The 18,740-nt window shown below is 41.0% G+C and overlaps 1 protein-coding gene across 4 annotated transcripts in view; it reads right to left on the bottom strand.

The window, feature by feature from the left end:
• Positions 1–16,007, bottom strand: part of LOC106606152 (LIM domain-binding protein 3) — a 61,061-nt gene extending 45,054 nt beyond the window's left edge. For all 4 annotated transcript variants that reach the window (XM_014202295.3, XM_045720348.2, XM_045720359.2 and 1 more), the window contains exon 1: positions 15,680–16,007. In XM_014202295.3, coding sequence (XP_014057770.3) covers positions 15,680–15,775 — 96 coding nt within the window. In that variant the 5' untranslated portion in view covers positions 15,776–16,007. The remainder of the gene's footprint in view (positions 1–15,679) is intronic.
• Positions 16,008–18,740: the final 2,733 nt, after the last annotated feature.

Genomic DNA, 18,740 nt, shown 5'->3' on the forward strand with positions numbered 1-18,740 from the left:
GAGAGATTAACTACTTGCCCAGAGTCAAATCAATCAAATGTATTTATAAAGCCCTTTTTACATCAGCCGATGTCACAAAGTGCTTTACAGAAACCCAGCCTAAACCCCAAACAGCAAGCAATGCAGATGTAGAAGCATGGTGGCTAGGAAAATGAACTTGTGGATACCATTTTTAGGTATCCATATGCAGTATGACGGAAGTTGGAGGTAGTTTCACAAGCCAATGCTAACTAGCATTAGCGCAATGACTAAGTCTACAGGTACGATAGCATACCCCACGTAATGACATCTCAACAATAGGGTCTGCATGCACTTTAATCATAGTAGCCTAATGGGGGATTTTCACAATCCGCGATAATTCAGATAGCCACGCTAGCTTCACCCTTATGTGGGTGCAAGAAGAGAGGAAGAGGCGAAGCTATAGGATCTTAACTTGACCCTGCTTCTCACAGCAGGAAAATATTCCTGCAGCAACATGAAATGTGGATTATAATTAATATACATTTTTGTTGGGGTTGATAAAATGTTCTTTAGGGCAAATCAAGTCTGACATTTTAATGTGGAAATTACAAAGTTTAGAAGCCTTTTTACTTTTAAAACACCACAATTTGCATTTCCTAGTGAGCAGGAAAATTCTCAGCAACAAAAGAGTGATCAAATTAAGATCCTACATCTGTATCTGCCCTCTCATTGGCTATACGGGTCCCACCTGATCTCACCTCCTACTGCCTTCCTTCCATCTTTAAGGACATGTATTTCCATTGTTAGAGCGATCACTCGACTATCTTGTCAATATAATGGAAAATCTGGTGCTAGGTACATACGTAGGATCTTAAATTTGAGCCAGTTTGCTACAGGAAGAAAATAATCCTGCAGCAACAGGAAATGCTAATTATAATGTGAATTATAATTAATGGGGTAGATACATTTCTGGTAAGGGAAAATCAAGTCTGTAATTTCCATTTTGAAATTTCAGAACCCTTTTTAAACCTCAAATACACTACACCCAACACTTCCCTGCCCACTTCGCTTTTCCTCCACTGAAAATGAATGGCTTTCCGTAGTTTCATCGCCCACATCATCTTCAGTTAACACACACCATAAGTGAAGAGTGAGTTGGCTGTAGATAGAGACACACTTCATTCATTTAGGCCTAAGTGATAATTAGAATGAGATGAATGGGAACTGACTTCACAGAGAAGTGCAAGACACTGAAGATTTCAAAAGCTAAGTAAATTTTAGCATTAAAGGGTTTAGCATCTGTGATTGCTACATGTACAACTATGTATGGACTGTTAAATTAATGACATACACTGAGTATACAAAACATTAAGAACACCTGCTCTTTCCATGACATAGACTGACCAGGTGAATCCAGGTGAACGCTATGATCCTTTATTGATGTCACCTATTAAATCCACTTCAATCAGTGTAGATGAAGGGGAGGAGACAGGTTGAAGAAGGATTTGAGCCTTTGAGACAATTGTGCGACTAAATATTAGGAAGATGCTCCTAATGTTTCATGTACTCAGTGTATAGCCATTGATTCTTAAAGAAATTACTAAGAAATGCCTCATGAGCTCAGTACAACGGCCGTACCCCATCAGAACCCAACATATAAGCTTGTTTTTTGTGATTGTTAAAAAGAAACGCTGTGTAGCGTCAAAGCATGGCTAAAAATGTCATTTTTGATCGTCAGTCCTTGCATCCATAGCTCTGCCTATGAGTTTGAGAGAGGTTACATTTCTCTAACCCCATCCCTCAGCTGTTTGTTGTTTTTCAAAACTGCAGATTGCCCGTTCAGCTCAATCATGTCATTGACAAAGAACTGTTCAGACAGAGATGGAACACCAAAAAAAAATAAAAAAATGCTTTGGCTTTATAATGGAAGTTATTCTATGACAAATCACCTTAAGAAGTAAAATTGAGTAATCATGCATTGTTGCAAACCTGTGAGTGTGTTGTTGACATTTCTCCACTAAATCAGTTAAATCCAGGTGGGCTTTTCAGCTGTGTGTTTTGGGAAATAACCAGGCCACCAGTGTCCGGTCTGGAGTGTGAAGTCACAAGCTCGGCTGGTCGGCTACTGCGTAGCAACTTAGCAGTGCCAAAAGATGGTGTTTTGGCCTCTAAAATGTGTTAACCTCTATGGGCTAGGTGGGACGCTAGCGTGCCACCCGTGGTGCACTCCATCAACAGCAGGTGCATTTCAAGAGCGGCAAATTTGAATCCAAATAAATGTCAAAATTCAAATTTTTCAAACATACAACTATTTTACACCCTTTGAAAGATAAACATCTCCTTAATCTAACCACGTTTTACGATTTCAAAAAGGTTTTACGGCGAAAGCATAAATTTAGAGTATGTTAGGACAGTACATTTACAAGAGTTGTGTGTAATGTTTTGTCAAGTCAAAGACAGGGTCACCAAAACCATAAAACCAGCTAAAATGATGCACTAACCTTTTACAATCTCCATCAGATGACACTCCTAGGACATTATGTTAGACAATGCATGCATTTTTAGTTCTATCAAGTTCATATTTATATCCAAAAACAGCGTTTTACTATGGCATTGATGTTGAGGAAATCGTTTCCCTCCAATAACCGGCAGTCAAGTCAGCGTCACAAATTAAATAATTAAAATTAGAAAACATTGGTAAAATATTATATTGTCATTTAAAGAATTATAGATTTACATCTCTTGAACGCAATCAACTTGCCAGATTTAAAAATAACCTTACTGGGAAATCACACTTTGCAATAATCTGAGCACTGCGCCCAGAAAAATACGCGTTGCGATACAGACTAGACGTCATGTTGGGGAGATCTAAAATCGAAAATACTATGTAAATAATCCATTACCTTTGATTCTCTTCATCAGATGTCACTTCCAGGTATCACAGGTCCATAACGAATGTAGTTTTGTTCAAAAAAGCTCATCATTTATGTCCAAAAATCTCCGTCTTGTTAGCACATGATCTAAGCCAGCCGGACTTCTCGTCATGAACGAGGGGAAAAAATATATTTACGTTCGTTCAAACATGTCAAACGTTGTATAGCATAAATCATTAGGGCCTTTTTTAACCAAAACATGAATAATATTCAAGGTGGACGAATGCATACTCTTTTATAACGTATTGGAACGAGGGTACCCAACATGAACTCGCGCGCCAGGTGTCTAATGGGACATCATCGTTCCATGGCTCTTGTTCGGTCAGATCTCCCTCCAGAAGACTCAAAACACTTTGTAAAGGCTGGTGACATCTAGTGGAAGCAATAGGAAGTGCCAAAATATTCCTCAGCCCCTGTGTTTTTCAATGGGATAGGTTTAAAGTCAATACAACACATCAGGTATCCACTTCCTGTCAGAAAATGTCTCAGGGTTTTGCCTGCCAAATGAGTTCTGTTATACTCACAGACACCATTCAAACAGTTTTAGAAACTTTAGAGTGTTTTCTATCTATATATAATAAGTATATGCATATTCTAGTTACTGGGTAGGATTAGTAACCAGATTAAATCGGGTACATTTTTTTATCCAGACGTGCAAATGCTGCCCCCTAGCCCTAACAGGTTTTAATTATGATCAAGTTCGATCCCCACTGTGAATTATTTTAAAGTTCGCTACAAATCGAGATATTTAATTAAATAGTGATCCATTTTCGACTACTACATTGTCATCACACAGGACCACGTGATGACACAGACCAATCGCGAGCCGGCAGGCTATGAGGAGGCTCCCGGTTGACCCTCTCAGGCAGGATGAAAAAGGACTACATCGACCATGATCCTGTAACAGCCACTTTCAACATGATCCTTGGCGGGTTTCTTTTGTGTGCAATTCAGCCCGATTAAGTAATATGTCGTGCTTCAAATTCAAATACTACTGGGCGCCATCGGGAGTTTTTAACTATCTACTGGTTTTAATGTCAACAACACGACAACCCCCAGTCAAGCAGCCTCCGTGCCTCAATCTCTCTTGAAGTGAAAAAATGAACGGGTCCCTGTCTGTATCTCCCTGGGGAGCTCCGTTATCACAAGGAGCGTGCCGGACAGCCTGCCACTAGCTGCTGAGACCAGTGTTAAGAGCTAATTCATTTAAACACACCAATAAGGAACGGGAACCAACCAGTGCTGGAAAAGAGATTAGGCAGCTCAGGGCACTGCAGCACCCAACAAATGAACAACAAAACTTCGTCAAAAGTGACAGAAGTTTAGATTTGATATTGCAAGTTGCTTCTCTTTTAAGGAAATAATCCCTCTTGATAAGAAAATGTTTAAGCTTACTTACTTTGTTGCTTTTCACAACATTTTTCCTTATGTTTCAACATTCTCTAGCATATCGTTCTTCTATACTTAAAGAGTGAAATATCATAACTTAATCCGCTTCTCAGCTTTGTGCGTGAAAGAAATGCATTCAATGTCACCTTGAAATGGAACAGCAACAAACTGTTTTATTGAAAAAAATTATCTGGATTTAAAATTGTCTACAGTGATGTTATCGGGCAAATCTGCTCCCTCATGTATCTCACATCTCTTCCCCCTGTTCCCTCCCTGCCCCCCCCCGTTCCCTCCCTGTTCCCTCCCCCCTCCCTGTTCCCTCCCTCTCTCCCTCCCTCTCCCCTCTCTCCCCCCTCCCTCCCTTGTTCCCTCTCTCTCACTCTCCCCCCTTCCTTGTTCCCTCCCTCTCCCTCCCTCCCTCTATCCATCCTAATCCACTGCTTCTCTGCCACTATGAAGATAAGAGGTTAGTGGTCTGTGTATGGCCCAGACAGCAGTGTTACATAATATCAACTCCTTTCATACAGTGGTATCTGGTGTCTGGCATCTTGCACCAGGTTGCCTATCAGCTTCCGAGTTATGGCCCTGCTTCTGAATTTAGCGGGGAGTCCTGAGTATTGCAAAGGAAACTGACCATTGAGACAGGTAATGAAACCGATGACAATCTTCTGTGTGCGAACGGAAGTAATAATGACATTCCTGGTGTACAGTACGTTTGACAGATGTGTCACTGATACAACAACATTCTAAAGGTCCTTCAAAGGCTTTCAATAGCCCTTCATGTCACATTACTGCCTCGCAAAATCAAAATCCATTTAGTAAAACGGACTTTCTACTCTACTGCCAAACACCACTGCTGGATCAGAGTGGTTTATAATACAGTGTGTTTAGGGGCCAAGAGTTTTTCCTGAGCTATTCATACTGTATGACTGAAGCTCCTAGACGTTGTGTCCATGTGGCTTGTCACATTAATATTGAGGGAAAAAGAACGATAACAGTCATCATTAATGACAGGACCCAGGATAATTGTCAGGGGCTAATTAATATCATTTACCCTTTGCTATATAAAAGGCCATGATTCAAATAATAATTAGAAACAGAGACTAAAACGCCTCAGTGTTTTAGTGCAACTACAATAGTTTCCTTTCAAAGTGTTTTTCTGATCAAACCCCTCAAAATATTTTGTGGTAAATCAAACAGTATCCAGTCTGAGGGATTAACTCCCACGACTTTGGTGCATTGTGGCAGCAGGGTCTCTCACACACACACACACACACACACACACACACACACACACACACACACACACACACACACACACACACACACACACACACACACACACACAGCGAGAGAGAGAGAGGGAGAGAGGGAGCGATGGAGAGAGAGAGCGAGGGAGAGAGAGAGAGCGAGGGAGAGAGAGAGAGCGAGGGAGAGATGGGCAGGATCAAAGCAAACTGACACCAGGGCTGTCTGAGTCATTGGATGGGTGCAAGATCTCCCACTGGAGACGGGGCCTGGCATGGTTCTACAGCTGGGCTCGCCGCCCACACTGTTAATGAGACTACTCAAGTTCTACCAGCACCACTCATGAACTTTCTGTGGGTACCCCTTGAGACTGAGGTTAGATTAGGTAAGCACTGGCTAAAATACCATTTGTTCTCAATGACTTACATGGCGAGTTAAAATGAAGAAAGTCAGAAATAAACCAAATTGGAGAAGGCAAAGTAACAAAATACTTTATATAAAACGTGTTGATACTTTGTGCTCGAGGGGTCGAGGGTGTGGCCTGTGTTGGCCAGCTCTTCTGTAAAAGACAGCTGCACTGAGTCTCTCGCTCCCTCCCCATGTTCTCTCTGGCTGGCGGGGCCTGCCATTGGCGATGGCCCTTCCTCCACAAATGCCAGCTCTAATTGGCAGACGGGGCTGTTGTAGAGTCTCTTGACATACAGTATAAGCAAAGGTTGCCGTGACAATGATGTCACTGCCACCGCCGTTGGGGCCAGCTGCGTGGGTGATGACTAAGTCCAGCCGCCTGGCTTCACAGGAAGGGCCCAGGGCCACCTTTGACCTCTCGCCTCAGACCTTAGCTGTAGATTAGGCTCTCTCCCTGGCTAGAGGTTCACCTGAGGTGGCCTGGTCTGGTAACATTTACAAGCCTCAGCTGTTCCAAACCTATTTCTGCCATGACCGCTTTCTAACCTATTATTCTCTATTTGTTAAAACAACATTAGCTAGGGTGAAACGATGAGGAGATATAAGACGCCACATGAATTTTGACTGTGGACCCTAAGGGACTTAGTCAAGTCAACTCTATTACAATTGGCATAGAGCAGGGACGCCCCCCCCCAATAATGGCACACAGGAAATGAGATAGCAACACAGTGATTACATTGCTACTGGAGTCAGTGGAGTAAAACATGCAAGACGTGTTTCTCTGCTTTTTTTATTTACTTCAATGTGGACTAAAATAGGACACTCTCCATCAATAATAAGTAGAATTTCCCCCTGCTGACTAAATAAGCCCAGTCTAGCTACAAAATCCAAGTTCATTGAAACATTTGTTTTTCACCGGACCCACAAAGCAAATAGCAAGAGGAAATGGAGGGGCACCAGGAAAAACAAAGGGCATTCAGGGTGAGGAGTGGATTACCAACTGGCTCACAAAACCTATATTAACCCTCCACCCTGACTCTGGTCTATTGATGTCTGCGTGAATGGCTGGCTGATATGCCAGCTCAAATCTCCTGTGCACTCACACCACACAAAGGGCCCGTTCTATGGGCCAGGCAAAAACCACAGGGAAAAGTGGGGCACAGAGAGAGAGAGAGCATGCGATAAAGAAAAAGGGAGCGAGAGGAAGAGAGAGAAAGGGTGAAAGAAAAAAAGTTGAAGGGAGAGAGAGAGAGAGAGAAAGTCAGAATTAGAGGAGCAGCAGCAGAAAGAGAGAGTCAGAAATACAGTAGCTAACTAAAGAAAGAGTTATTGCCAGCCAAGAGTAATAGATACTGTATACTGAAAGGAGGCCTAACACTTGTATCACGGCCTCACTGGCCTGCTACGGACAAGATGGAATCTCTTCATCGGATCATGGTTTGATGAAGATTTTGTTCATCATGGGTTTGTCCACTGTCATGACACTGTCTACAGATGTAGGATCTTAATTTGATCCCCCTGTTGCAGGAGAACTTTCCTGCAATGCAGTACATTTAAAACTTAGTGTATTTTAGGTTAAAAAGGCTTCTGAAGTTTGTAATTTCCACTTTGAAATTTCAGACTTGATTTTCCCTTACGAAAAATGTATCAATGTATCAAATTATAATCCACATAATAATTCACATTTCCTGTTGCTGCAGGATTATTTTCCTTCTATAGCAAACGGGCTCAAATGAAGAACTTCTGATTTGATTCATCCATATTTTACCAACACATTTATTAAAATACTTTTTACATTCAAAATGCTTTTTCACAAGATCATTCTGAAGTTTCAACAGTACACCCAATATACTTTTACATACATTAACAACAGGTTTGGGAAGCTCTTTTTAAAATGCATCTACTGTTTCCAGTAGAATTTATTTAGGTGTCTAACTACCAACATCCAGAAGGTCTCTTGCTAGAATGGTCTTCGTTCAGGGGAAAATAGGGCCTACACCAAATTTACACAGAGACAGTGTTTATGTGTAATTTCACAAGCCACATACTTGAAGAAACCCTATGGGTTACCGTGAAACTTCAATTAATAGCCCGGGCATTTATTTGCTTAAATCCCTGAACACAACAGGTGCTTATTAGAGACAGGCTTCTATTAGAGCCAGACATCTATTTCCTTAAAGCAACTTTTGCTCATTTGAATAGTTAATTGTTTAATTCCAGCATTCACTTTCAACATTTTAATACATTTCTTACTTTCCTTCATTTACACACTGTGTCACGTTTAATTTGTCTTAATATGACTCTACAAAAAAAAAATCGAATAATTCCTTGACAGAATAATTATTCTCCTCTTTATTAACTGCGCATGTGTCAGTTATAACTTTTGCCACTAGAGGGCAATCTCCCAATCTAGGGGTCTCTACTCCCACTGTTTTTGTGCTTGACTGTTAGCTAGCAGTTCTCAGCTGTTGGCAGCTAACTAGTGATAAAAACCTATGATTTACATAATTGTTTTGATTAATTACTGAATGATTTAATGTAACAAATCAAACATGAAACCTCGTAAACAATTCAGGGTAATTCATGGTAACCTCAAACAATTCATTCAGACCCGGCATCTATTTGAAACCGCCATTTATTTACTGAAATGTGTGCTGTTGCCCGGCTATCAACAAAAAAAAGGGACAGGCGACTATTTCAGACTCAACGTTTAAAAGGGAAGTTTTACGGTAGTTTCTGCTAACAAGCGCAAAAAGAATCTGACACCCCATATTGAACGCAGCAGTCCTAGAGTCTGCCCTGGGAATACCTGACTGCTCATTCAGAAGGTGAACAGTCCAGATCACCTCTCAGTGACATCAATAAAATACCATGAGAATAAGAACATAGTAGGCTACAGGAGACATGAACCCACTGCTGACACCAATGGGCAGCTAAAACAAGCTGAGTTACAGGGAACCCCAGGCTCTAAATCCCAACCTGGTCCCCGGACCCCTGCAGTGGGACTATGGAAGTTGAGAGGGAGAAGTAGGGGGGGAGGGGCACTGCTGGTATCTATAGCCCTCACAATTTTCCCCAGTGGTACTGACCTTCTGCGACCTGCTAAAAACAGCCTTGCCTGTCAGCAGCGCCAGCCGTTGGCTCTCATACCACAGGCCTGGAGTGGGGGTGGAATGCCGAGGCCTGTAAGACCAGGGCTAACACAAGAGACACTTTATCAGAACTGAGTCGGCAGCCTACTGACTGACTGTTCAGGACCTCAATCTTACAGTCTGCTACTGTAACTCAAAGGGATATGGCGAGGGGGGGGTTAAGGGGCTGGCATCAGGCCGAGTGGACATCAAGATTTCCTACAGCATGGCATCATGTACTATGGTAGTGAGATAGGCCCTTGCTGAGAGTTACATGTGGTTTTGAGTCAGGGGTGAAAGTAAGGCGGTATGGTCCGTACGGCAAAATAAATAGTAGGGGTAAATCGTACCGGTAAAACGTGAGCCTATCACAATTCATACAACATGCCCAAAAAACTATAGGCTATTACACCATTATTTAACCTTGCTGCAGGTCAGCCGCATGACAAATTAACGAATTGACTGGAAACCGAGTGGCATATGCTCCAAAATGCATTGTGGTTTGAGGAGAACAGTTACATTTTGTGGAGATGAGTGACCGAGGCGTGCGTGGATAACAGTGGATGCATCAATTCAGGCTAAAAGTGTAGGCGCAATGACAATCACAGAATGTTATTACAATACACGTAGGTGTTTTGTAACTGATATCTCTTTCCATTCATCAAATAGTGGGTTCACAGTGCACTGTTGGTTTGGATGCTGAAATTATTTTGATAATCCTTTGTTAAGTAATTGTTTGACAATCAGAGGAAACACAATGACTGGTTGTGTTTCTGCCACATTAAAAAGGCATAGGGGGCATGTACATAAGGCTAGGGGAAGATAAGCTTTCCCTAAAATAAATTGAATTAATACTTCCAAAATGACATAGGCCTAGCCTAAATAGCTGTCTATACAGAAATAAATCAAATCCTTCTAAAGAGGCTACTACACCAAAAAGCATGACTAGGCCACAGAGGATTCACTAGCTTCTTAAAAAAAAAAAGTTTTAAAATCGCATAGCCTACAGTCGGAAGGGCCCGCAATTTGGGCAGTGCGCACTGCAAATACCAAATAGATTATTGTTTAGTTGTGACTGTCAGTGAAAAGAAGAGACCTATCCATGCCTATCGCAATATTTCAAAATACAATCGAAGAAAAAAACTGTTTGGAAAGCAAATGGCTATTGCGGTAAAGCTCCAGAGTGGCGCAGCGGTCTAAGACACTGTATCTCAGTGCTAGAGGCGTCACTACAGACACCCTGATTTGATTCCAGGCTGTATCACAATCGGCCGTGATTGGGAGTTCCATAGGTCGGCGCACAATTGGCCCAGCGCCGTCCGGGTTTGGCTGGTGTAGGCCGTCATTGTAAATAAGAATTTGTTCTTAACTGACTTGCCTAGTTAAATAAAGGTTAAAATAATTATACAAATACAATAAATGTTTTTAAAAAGAGATGACAAGAATCCAATCTGTCTTTAAATTATCTAAATTCTTCATTTAATTGAGCGAACAGTAGCCTATCTTATTGGCACCAGTGAAGTACAGATTATTGTATGGGACAGTATACAAATGTTTTTGAGAAAGATAATTACACTTTGACAAGAGATGAAAATGTGATGAATTGAACGTTATTTGTTGATGTAAAAAATGGAAATCTACTGAGTTTAAGGTTGTCATCATCATATTTGGGTTGGGGTCGTGAATTATTATTAGTCTTTTTTTAATTCTGGTGGTCCCCGCTGTTTGAATACCACTGTACTAGAGCCAAGAAGTGTTGACTAAAACTGTCACCGGCACTTTCCTGTCTTGGACAACCAGCCCTTAATTGTAACAAATACTTAGGCTACTGTCTGGGTGAGGAGAGGACACACATTTTAATAACAGCATAACACTGCTGAGGGCACAAACTACCAACAGAATTTCCTAAAATGATTATTACAGATCAGATTAAATCCAGTAGTAAAACTTGATCTTCTGGGGCTATATTGGAGGGCAGTTGAAGAAGCTCAAATAAATGCCAAAAGAACAAGATCGCTTTCATGAATCCCAATAAACTTCCTGATAACATGAATTGTTGCGAGCCAAGGTGTCCTAACAGGCAACACAGAATAGAAAGTACCATATCACAACCAGCTGTTATGCACGTGGCACTCAATACAGTGCTATTATCCATACTGGACTCCAGAGGTTTGCTAGGGACACATATCCTATTACCGAGATGGTGGATCTCCTTGCTGACATTTCCCTCAGACATCTTATAAAGGCCACATTACTTTTTAATGGCAGTCCAGTCTAAACGGAAATGTCATAATGCTCCCTCATAAATATGGGGAATTTATAAACCAATAAACATCTGTGTGTGAGACAGTAGCTGATTTTTCTCACAAAAGAAGCCAGGCCGAGACAATCTTTTGAATGTGGACAAATTAAGTGCCTCACTTGAAAATGGAGGAAAGCCTTTTTTTGAAAGGCCTCTCTTCCAAAGAGGTTTATTTTTATCCCAACCTCACAGTGAGGTATTTAGAAATAGGGTCTGCTGCTTGCCATTATAGCAGGGTTTCAGGTCCATGCCTTCCATACAGCATCTTTCTGTTTTTATTTCCTTTAGATTCACTCCTGATTTTCACCTCTACATAACTCTCAATTTGATCAACCAGCCAGACAACTTATCCAATGTACCTAGCCACAATTTCAGAGGTACAAATGTATTTGTCATTGGAACCACCACAGTAGTCATGTAGTATTTGTGTACAGGGCTGAAGTTGGCCAGTCCAGGCCATCATGTGACTGACACAAGCAGCAGCTTGGTCATCAGCAATTTAACAACCCAATCCCCAGCCCCTAACCTCCCTTTCGATCATGCAGTATGTAGGCTACACAACACACATTCTCTCTCGCTGTCACACCTGGCTCTATAAACAAAAAGGCAGCAGTCATGGACCACCCAAACCATCAGCATTGTCCACCGGTGGGAAAGAAAGTATTTTTAGAAGGGAGCGATAGAGCAGCAGCCCAAGGCAGGCAGAAGTTCCTCCCCACCTGTCAGAGTGCTGAGTGACTGAGCCTTGTGCTCCTGGGCTGCAGACTGAAGGCCCCAGTTCACAGGCCTTCTCTATATAAGACTGCATACAGTAAAAGGGGATTCAATGACCAGTTGTAAAGGTTCACTGAAATAAAGAAAAGTGCAGGCTACGCACTTATCCCTACACACTTCCTGTAGATCTGAAAGGACTGTATTACCAATCGTGATAGCTAAACCCTTTTGCCCTTTGAAATGCTTCAGTAGTTGGAATTTTTACTGTGTGGCTTATACTCATCCTATTATTTCAGATCAAGTAAGGAGAAGGGGCTATAGGTTGATTTCTTGGTCAAATAGCCCTTACACAGCCTGGAGGTGTGTTTTGGGTCATTGTCCTATTGACAAACAAATTATAGTCCCACTAACCTGCTGGGATGTTGTGTCGTTGCAGAATGCTGTGGTAGCCATGCTGGTTAAGTGTGCCTTGAATTCTAAATAAAATCACTGACAGTGTCACCAGCAAAGCAACCCCACACCATCACACCTCCTCCTCCATGCTTCACTGTGGGAACCACACATGTGGAGATCATCCGTTCACCTACTCTGCATCTCACAAAGACTCGGCAGTTGGAACCAAAAATATCAAAATTAGTCTCATCAGACCAAAGGACAGATTTCCACCGGTATAATGTCCATTGCTCGTGTTTCTTGGCCCAAGCAAGTCTCTTCTGCTTATTGGTGTCCTTTAGTAGTGGTTTCTTTGCAGCAATTTGACCATGAAGGCCTGATTCACGCAGTCTCCTCTGAACAGTTGAGATGTTTCTGTTACTTGAACTCTGTGAAGCATTTATTTCGGCTGCAATCTGAGGTGCAGTTAACTCTAATGAACTTATCCTCTTCAGCAGAGGTAACTCTGGGTGTTCCTGTCCTATGGCAGTCCTCAGGAGAGCTAGTTTAATCATACTGCTTGATGCTGTTTGAAACTGACCTTCATGTCTTAAAGTCATGATGGACTGTCATTTCTCTTTGCTTATTTGAACGGTTCTTGCCATAATATGGACTTGGTCTTTTACCAAATAGGGCTATCTACTGTATACCCTCACTACCTTGTCACAAGACAACTGATTGGCTCAAATGCATTAAGGAGGAAAGAAATTCCACAAATGAACAAGTCACACCTGTTAACTGAAATGCATTCCAGATGACTACCTTATGAAGCTGGTTGAGAGAATGCCAAGAGTGTGCAAAGCTGTCATCAAGGCAAACGGCGTCTACTTTGAAGAATTTGTTGAACACTTTTTTGGTTACTACATGATTCCATATGTGTTATATCATAGTTTTGATGTCTTCACTCTTATTCCCCCCCCCCCAAAAAAACTCTGGAATGAGTAGGTGTGTCCAAACTTTTGACTGGTACTGCGCACACACACACACACACACACACACACACACACACACACACACACACACACACACACACACACACACACACACACACTGTAAAGGTTGTCTACAAGTGAGTTACGCACGTTTATCCAAAGATGCACACGTTATGAACACATAGGCTTCAGGCACACATACACACCAGAGCACACATATCAGACTCACAATATCATTATTCCAGCCAGCTTCCTTTCTTTTCTTCTAATAAATATCTATTCTACAAATATCTCTTCTAAGAACATCAACAGATTGAGGTTCTTGGAAGAGATGTTCATAGAATAAATACTTGTTCTTACCAGAAAAGAACTTGTGATATTCAGGCGACAACACCTATTTCACTTTCAGTACTAAAATAATGTGGGGAAATACACCTCGACACCTTAAAATACAGGGTGAGAAATCAAAATATTTTCAGTCTCGGAGAGGAAAGGAAAAGGGGCAATGAACTCACATATTAGGTCATCACAGCACAAACGCAACACACAAAAGTCATAATCACACCTGAATTAGCAACTGAAGTAACTACAGGTACTGTAACTGCCAAAATAAAAGGAAACACTTGAGTAAATGAGGGATACAAAGTATATTGAAAGCAGGTGCTTCCACACAGGTGTGTTTCCAGAGTTAGTTAAGCAATTGAAATCCCATCATGCTTTGGGTTATGTATAAAAATGCTGGGCAGGCCAATATTTTGGCTACCATGGCTATGCCCCCTTAGAATGACAATGCCCCCATTCACAGAGCACTAGTGGTCACTAAATGGTTTGATGAGCATGAAAACAATGTAAACCATATGCCAGGGTTCCCCAACTGGCGGCCTGTGGACCAAATTTGTCCCATGGGTGATTTTATTTGTCCCCTGGGTATTTTATTTGGCCCCCCCAAGTTTTCAGAGCAAAAATAAAAACGTTGTTTGAATTTTTATTGTTGGACATAAAAGACTGTAAAAACACCAGCAAATCAGCTCCAAGTGATTTTAATTTTGGACATCTGTTCCAAAGTATTCCCAAGCATAATAGACGGACATATGTGATCATATACAAATGTAAGCAAGTTTTAAAATTATTATGTTTTAGTCAAATTTTATATCTGTTTGGGCTTCTTGAGGTCAATTTGCAGTCTACAAGTTATTTGTAATTATGTTCTGGCCCCGCTCAAGAAAATCTAGTTGATGATCCCTGTCATATGCCATAGCTGTCTCAGTCACCAAATCTCCACCCAAGAGAACAGAGCGCTTTCCACCACCATATACAAAATACCAAATGATGGAATTTCTCGTGGAAGAATATTGTCGCATCCCTCCAATAGAGTTCCAGAAACTTGTGGAATCTATGCCAAGGCACATTGGGACCACCACTAGCCAGAACAGCTTCAACGGCATATTAAGACACTTTATGTTGGTGTTTCCTTTATTTGGGCAGTTAACTGTATATTACACTATAGATTTGGCAGGTGACAGCATGCCATGATTCCAGTCTGAAAATGCATAAGTAGGCCTACATTCTCACCATCGACTGTGGTGTAACAATTTTAACATAGCCTACCCCTAACTCACAGTTCCTACCACCATAAACCAATCAACATTTTATGCATAGTCTTTAGGCCTTTACAACGTGTAAGATGAACATACTACTACAGGATAAGGTGAACGCAACAAAGCATATTCTCAAACTTTTTAGCAAAGGCCAAGCTTAAATCACTGAATTTTCCAAAACCACACAATGATACCAACCAATGAGAAAACCTATTGAAACTACTGTAATAAAACTGCATCCCAAACAATCTAAATCAACCAAACTTCCCAAAATGACCACCATGTTTAACAACAACACACCTACAAGTACTGTACTAGTACTGTAGTAGTAATTGAATATTTGATGTCCTATAAGGGTGGGCTGACGGTTAGTGCTATGTGAAATCCTTGGGACTTCCCTAAACCCTAACCACTACCCTTTACCTTAATCTTTTTTAATGTAAACTTCAATGGGATGAAGTTTCAAGCACTGAACAATAAACAAACCCCAACATTTAGATTCAAGCTGAATGCAAGAAAAAGGATGATCTCATTGGTCAAAAGACATATCGGATATGGGATGTAGAAATCTCTGTGTGTTTGTACAAAGTATGGATGTAGGTACACTGAATTGGATGAATAGATCACTTACCCTGGAGATGGTCAGGGGCATGTTGAAGTCTTTCCCTCCCTGCAATCGGAAGCCCCATGGGGCCGGCCCACTCAGAGAAATGTTGTAGGTACTCATTCTTCCAAAGGCTTTGATTGTTTGTTTGGTTTAATCTTCTTCAAAAAAATGAGGTAGAGAGGGGGTGGGGCAGGAGCCAAGTAGCTTCTGAAAGCAGAAAAAAAAAAGTTTTAAAAAAGTACACTTGAGAACTAAAAAAGACACAATATCTCCCCAAAATGTCAAATGAGACTGAAAGCACAGCAAACAAAAACCTAACCCACTACAGCCACAGACAAATATGTCATTCACGACCCACCCCTTTTTAAATAAGGAGAGAAAGATAGACAGAAAAGAGTAGAGAACCAGAGGAAGAGAGGTCTTGCCTGAGCTGAAGTGACAGCCTAAGAATAGCCACCCCTCTGCAGAAAGTGATACCACAGTAGCATTGTGGGGGGGTGTGGGGGGGGGGGGGTTCCCCTTATATGGCATGTAAGAGGACACCCAGTATGTCAGTCCTGCCATGATTCACAGGGTTAATATAGCCCCTTCCTAGGCCAACTGATTTTTTTCAATACCTCCCCCCCCTAACTCCAGACTAGGGTCTTCCTGAAACCGTGTTTCCTCACACCTCATACTGGGGGTGGCTTGAGGAAACATCTAATTAGCATTACGGTAACTGTATGCAGTTGACGAGAGAGAGGTGATTCTCTTTGATTTCTCCATGTGTTACACTTCCGCAAAATCTACCCCAGTTTAGTTGCTTAACGGTTGGTTAACAGGATAAAACTGACCAGAACCAGAGCATTTTAGCCAGCAGACACGTTTTGGTACGCCATATTTGGAACCAGGTCAGGTTATTAGACCTGCAAAGTTAATGTACTGTAAGTGTACCCTAAAGTCATACTTTATAAAACCAGGACATAGAGTAACAGAGTCATTTCACTACAGGGCTCGTATAAATTATTGACAGGTAGGGTGTAAACTGGTACTGTATATAGAGAGTGACCTTTTGGAGGAGTTATCCCTAAGAGACATTGTTTGCGTGTATACATGCTTGTGTGTTAATGTGTAGCTCACGGTTATACTCAGCCGTTGAGTCAACCACAGTGTGATGGGGTTACGATATAATTTGATGGGGCGTGTCTATAAGTCCTCTGAATAGCCATGACATAATTTAGGACCAAAAACGGAGGTGAGATTCCAGCTACGTAAACTAAACCTGAGGTGCGGCTTTATCCACCCAGCAAAACTTATCTTGACCTTCCAGAAAACACGTTTTCCACTACCAAGGAACCTCAAGACTTCTTTGAGAAGCACATCAACCCAACACAAAAGGGGACAAGCTGGACACAATCTTGTCTCAGAGCTCTATGTACAACTCTTTGGCCTCATGGCTTTGTTTTTGCTCTGACATGCACTGTCAACTGTGGGATGTTATATTGACAGGTGAATGCCTTTCCAAATCATGTCCAATCAATGGAATTTACCACAGGTGGACTCCAATCAAGTTGTAGAAACATCTCAAGGATGATCAATGGAAACAGGATGCACCTGAGCTCAATTTCGAGTCTCATAGCAAAGGATCTGAATACTTATGTAAATACGTTTTTTTTATTTTTAAAACATTTGCAAGAATGTATTATGGGATATTGTGTGTAGATTGAAAATTATTTAATACCAATGTGACAAAATGTGGAAAAGGGGGTCTCAATACTTTCCAAATGCACTGTATATGGGTCCTACAGCTATCCCATTTTGTTTTACTGTTTAGGCATTAAGACTTGCATATCTGTCATATCTTATTTTTGGTTTCATTCTCATAATATTTTCTTCATTACACACCCTTACTTATAAAGTGTGCTAACTTAATTGTTAAGGTCTGAATTGGTTACTTATTTTGTTTCACTTTATTATAATAATAATTGTTTTACACCTAAATACCAAAAATATGCTGCTTAAGAGATTTCATATTTAAGGCTGCCACTAGCCATTATGCTATAACCCTGTAATTATAGTGCAGGGCGGGGAGAACCCAGGAGGGAGGGCTGGGGGCTAGGGAGGAAGGGGGCTGGGGATAGGGGACAGGGACAAGGTAACGATTTATTGAAAGGGTATTTCCTGTTGGAGAGTGACCAATGGGTGGGTTTCGCTGTGGGTCCTGCTTTTTTTTTTTTTTTTTTTTACATCTATGGGCTTATCAACACCAAAGATAAGAACTTCATTTTAGAAAAACAACAGCAACGCTAGATATTCTCTTGTGGCATTTGAAAGGCCTTAATATTCCTATCAAGCATTCCAGCTGTCTTGATATACTAGCAATAAACCATATTGATATAGCAATGATCCAAGAAACACATCCGCTCCAAAAGGACACATAGAAAAGAGAACCATTTGTACAAAATGGCTGCTTTATCATCAGCCCCAAACAAAACTAAAAGGTGTAATCATAATGATACATAAGAAACTCAAAATCACCATCCTTGGTAAAGGCAACACCAAGAAGGCAGAAACACTTTCCTTAAATGTATCCATAATAGAAAGAAAATTGCCTTTATTAAATGTGTATTCTCCAAATTCATATGATCCTAAGTTTTTTGATTGTCTGAACAGCATATTATTAGAATTAACTTCATTCCAACTGGTTATTGGGACAGACATGATCATCATGCTTCTTACTGCCAGATACAAATTTCATTATCTCCAAAAAAAAGTCACAAAATGGAGCTTTAATTAATCTTTACTACAAAATCCTAATTTCTGTTAAGAATTTGAAACTAAATTGAATGAATGTATTAAGAAAAATTCAGTCAATGATCCTCAGATTTTATGGGACGGCATTAAAGGTTTTATTAAAAATAATAAAACTGCATTTGCATCTGGGCTGAATAAATTACAATTAAAGAAGATATCAGAACTTGAAAAGTTGTTAAGAATGTTAGAGCATTCTCTAAACCGCGCTCCTTAACACCCGCCCGCTTAACCCGGAAGTCAGCCTGCAGGCACTCGGCCTGCCACAAGGAAATCGCTAGAGCAAGGAAATCGA

This window comes from Salmo salar, chromosome 01, assembly GCF_965601325.2.
Source record: "Salmo salar chromosome 01, fSalSal1, whole genome shotgun sequence".
In the NCBI taxonomy this organism is placed as follows: Eukaryota; Metazoa; Chordata; class Actinopteri; order Salmoniformes; family Salmonidae; genus Salmo; species Salmo salar.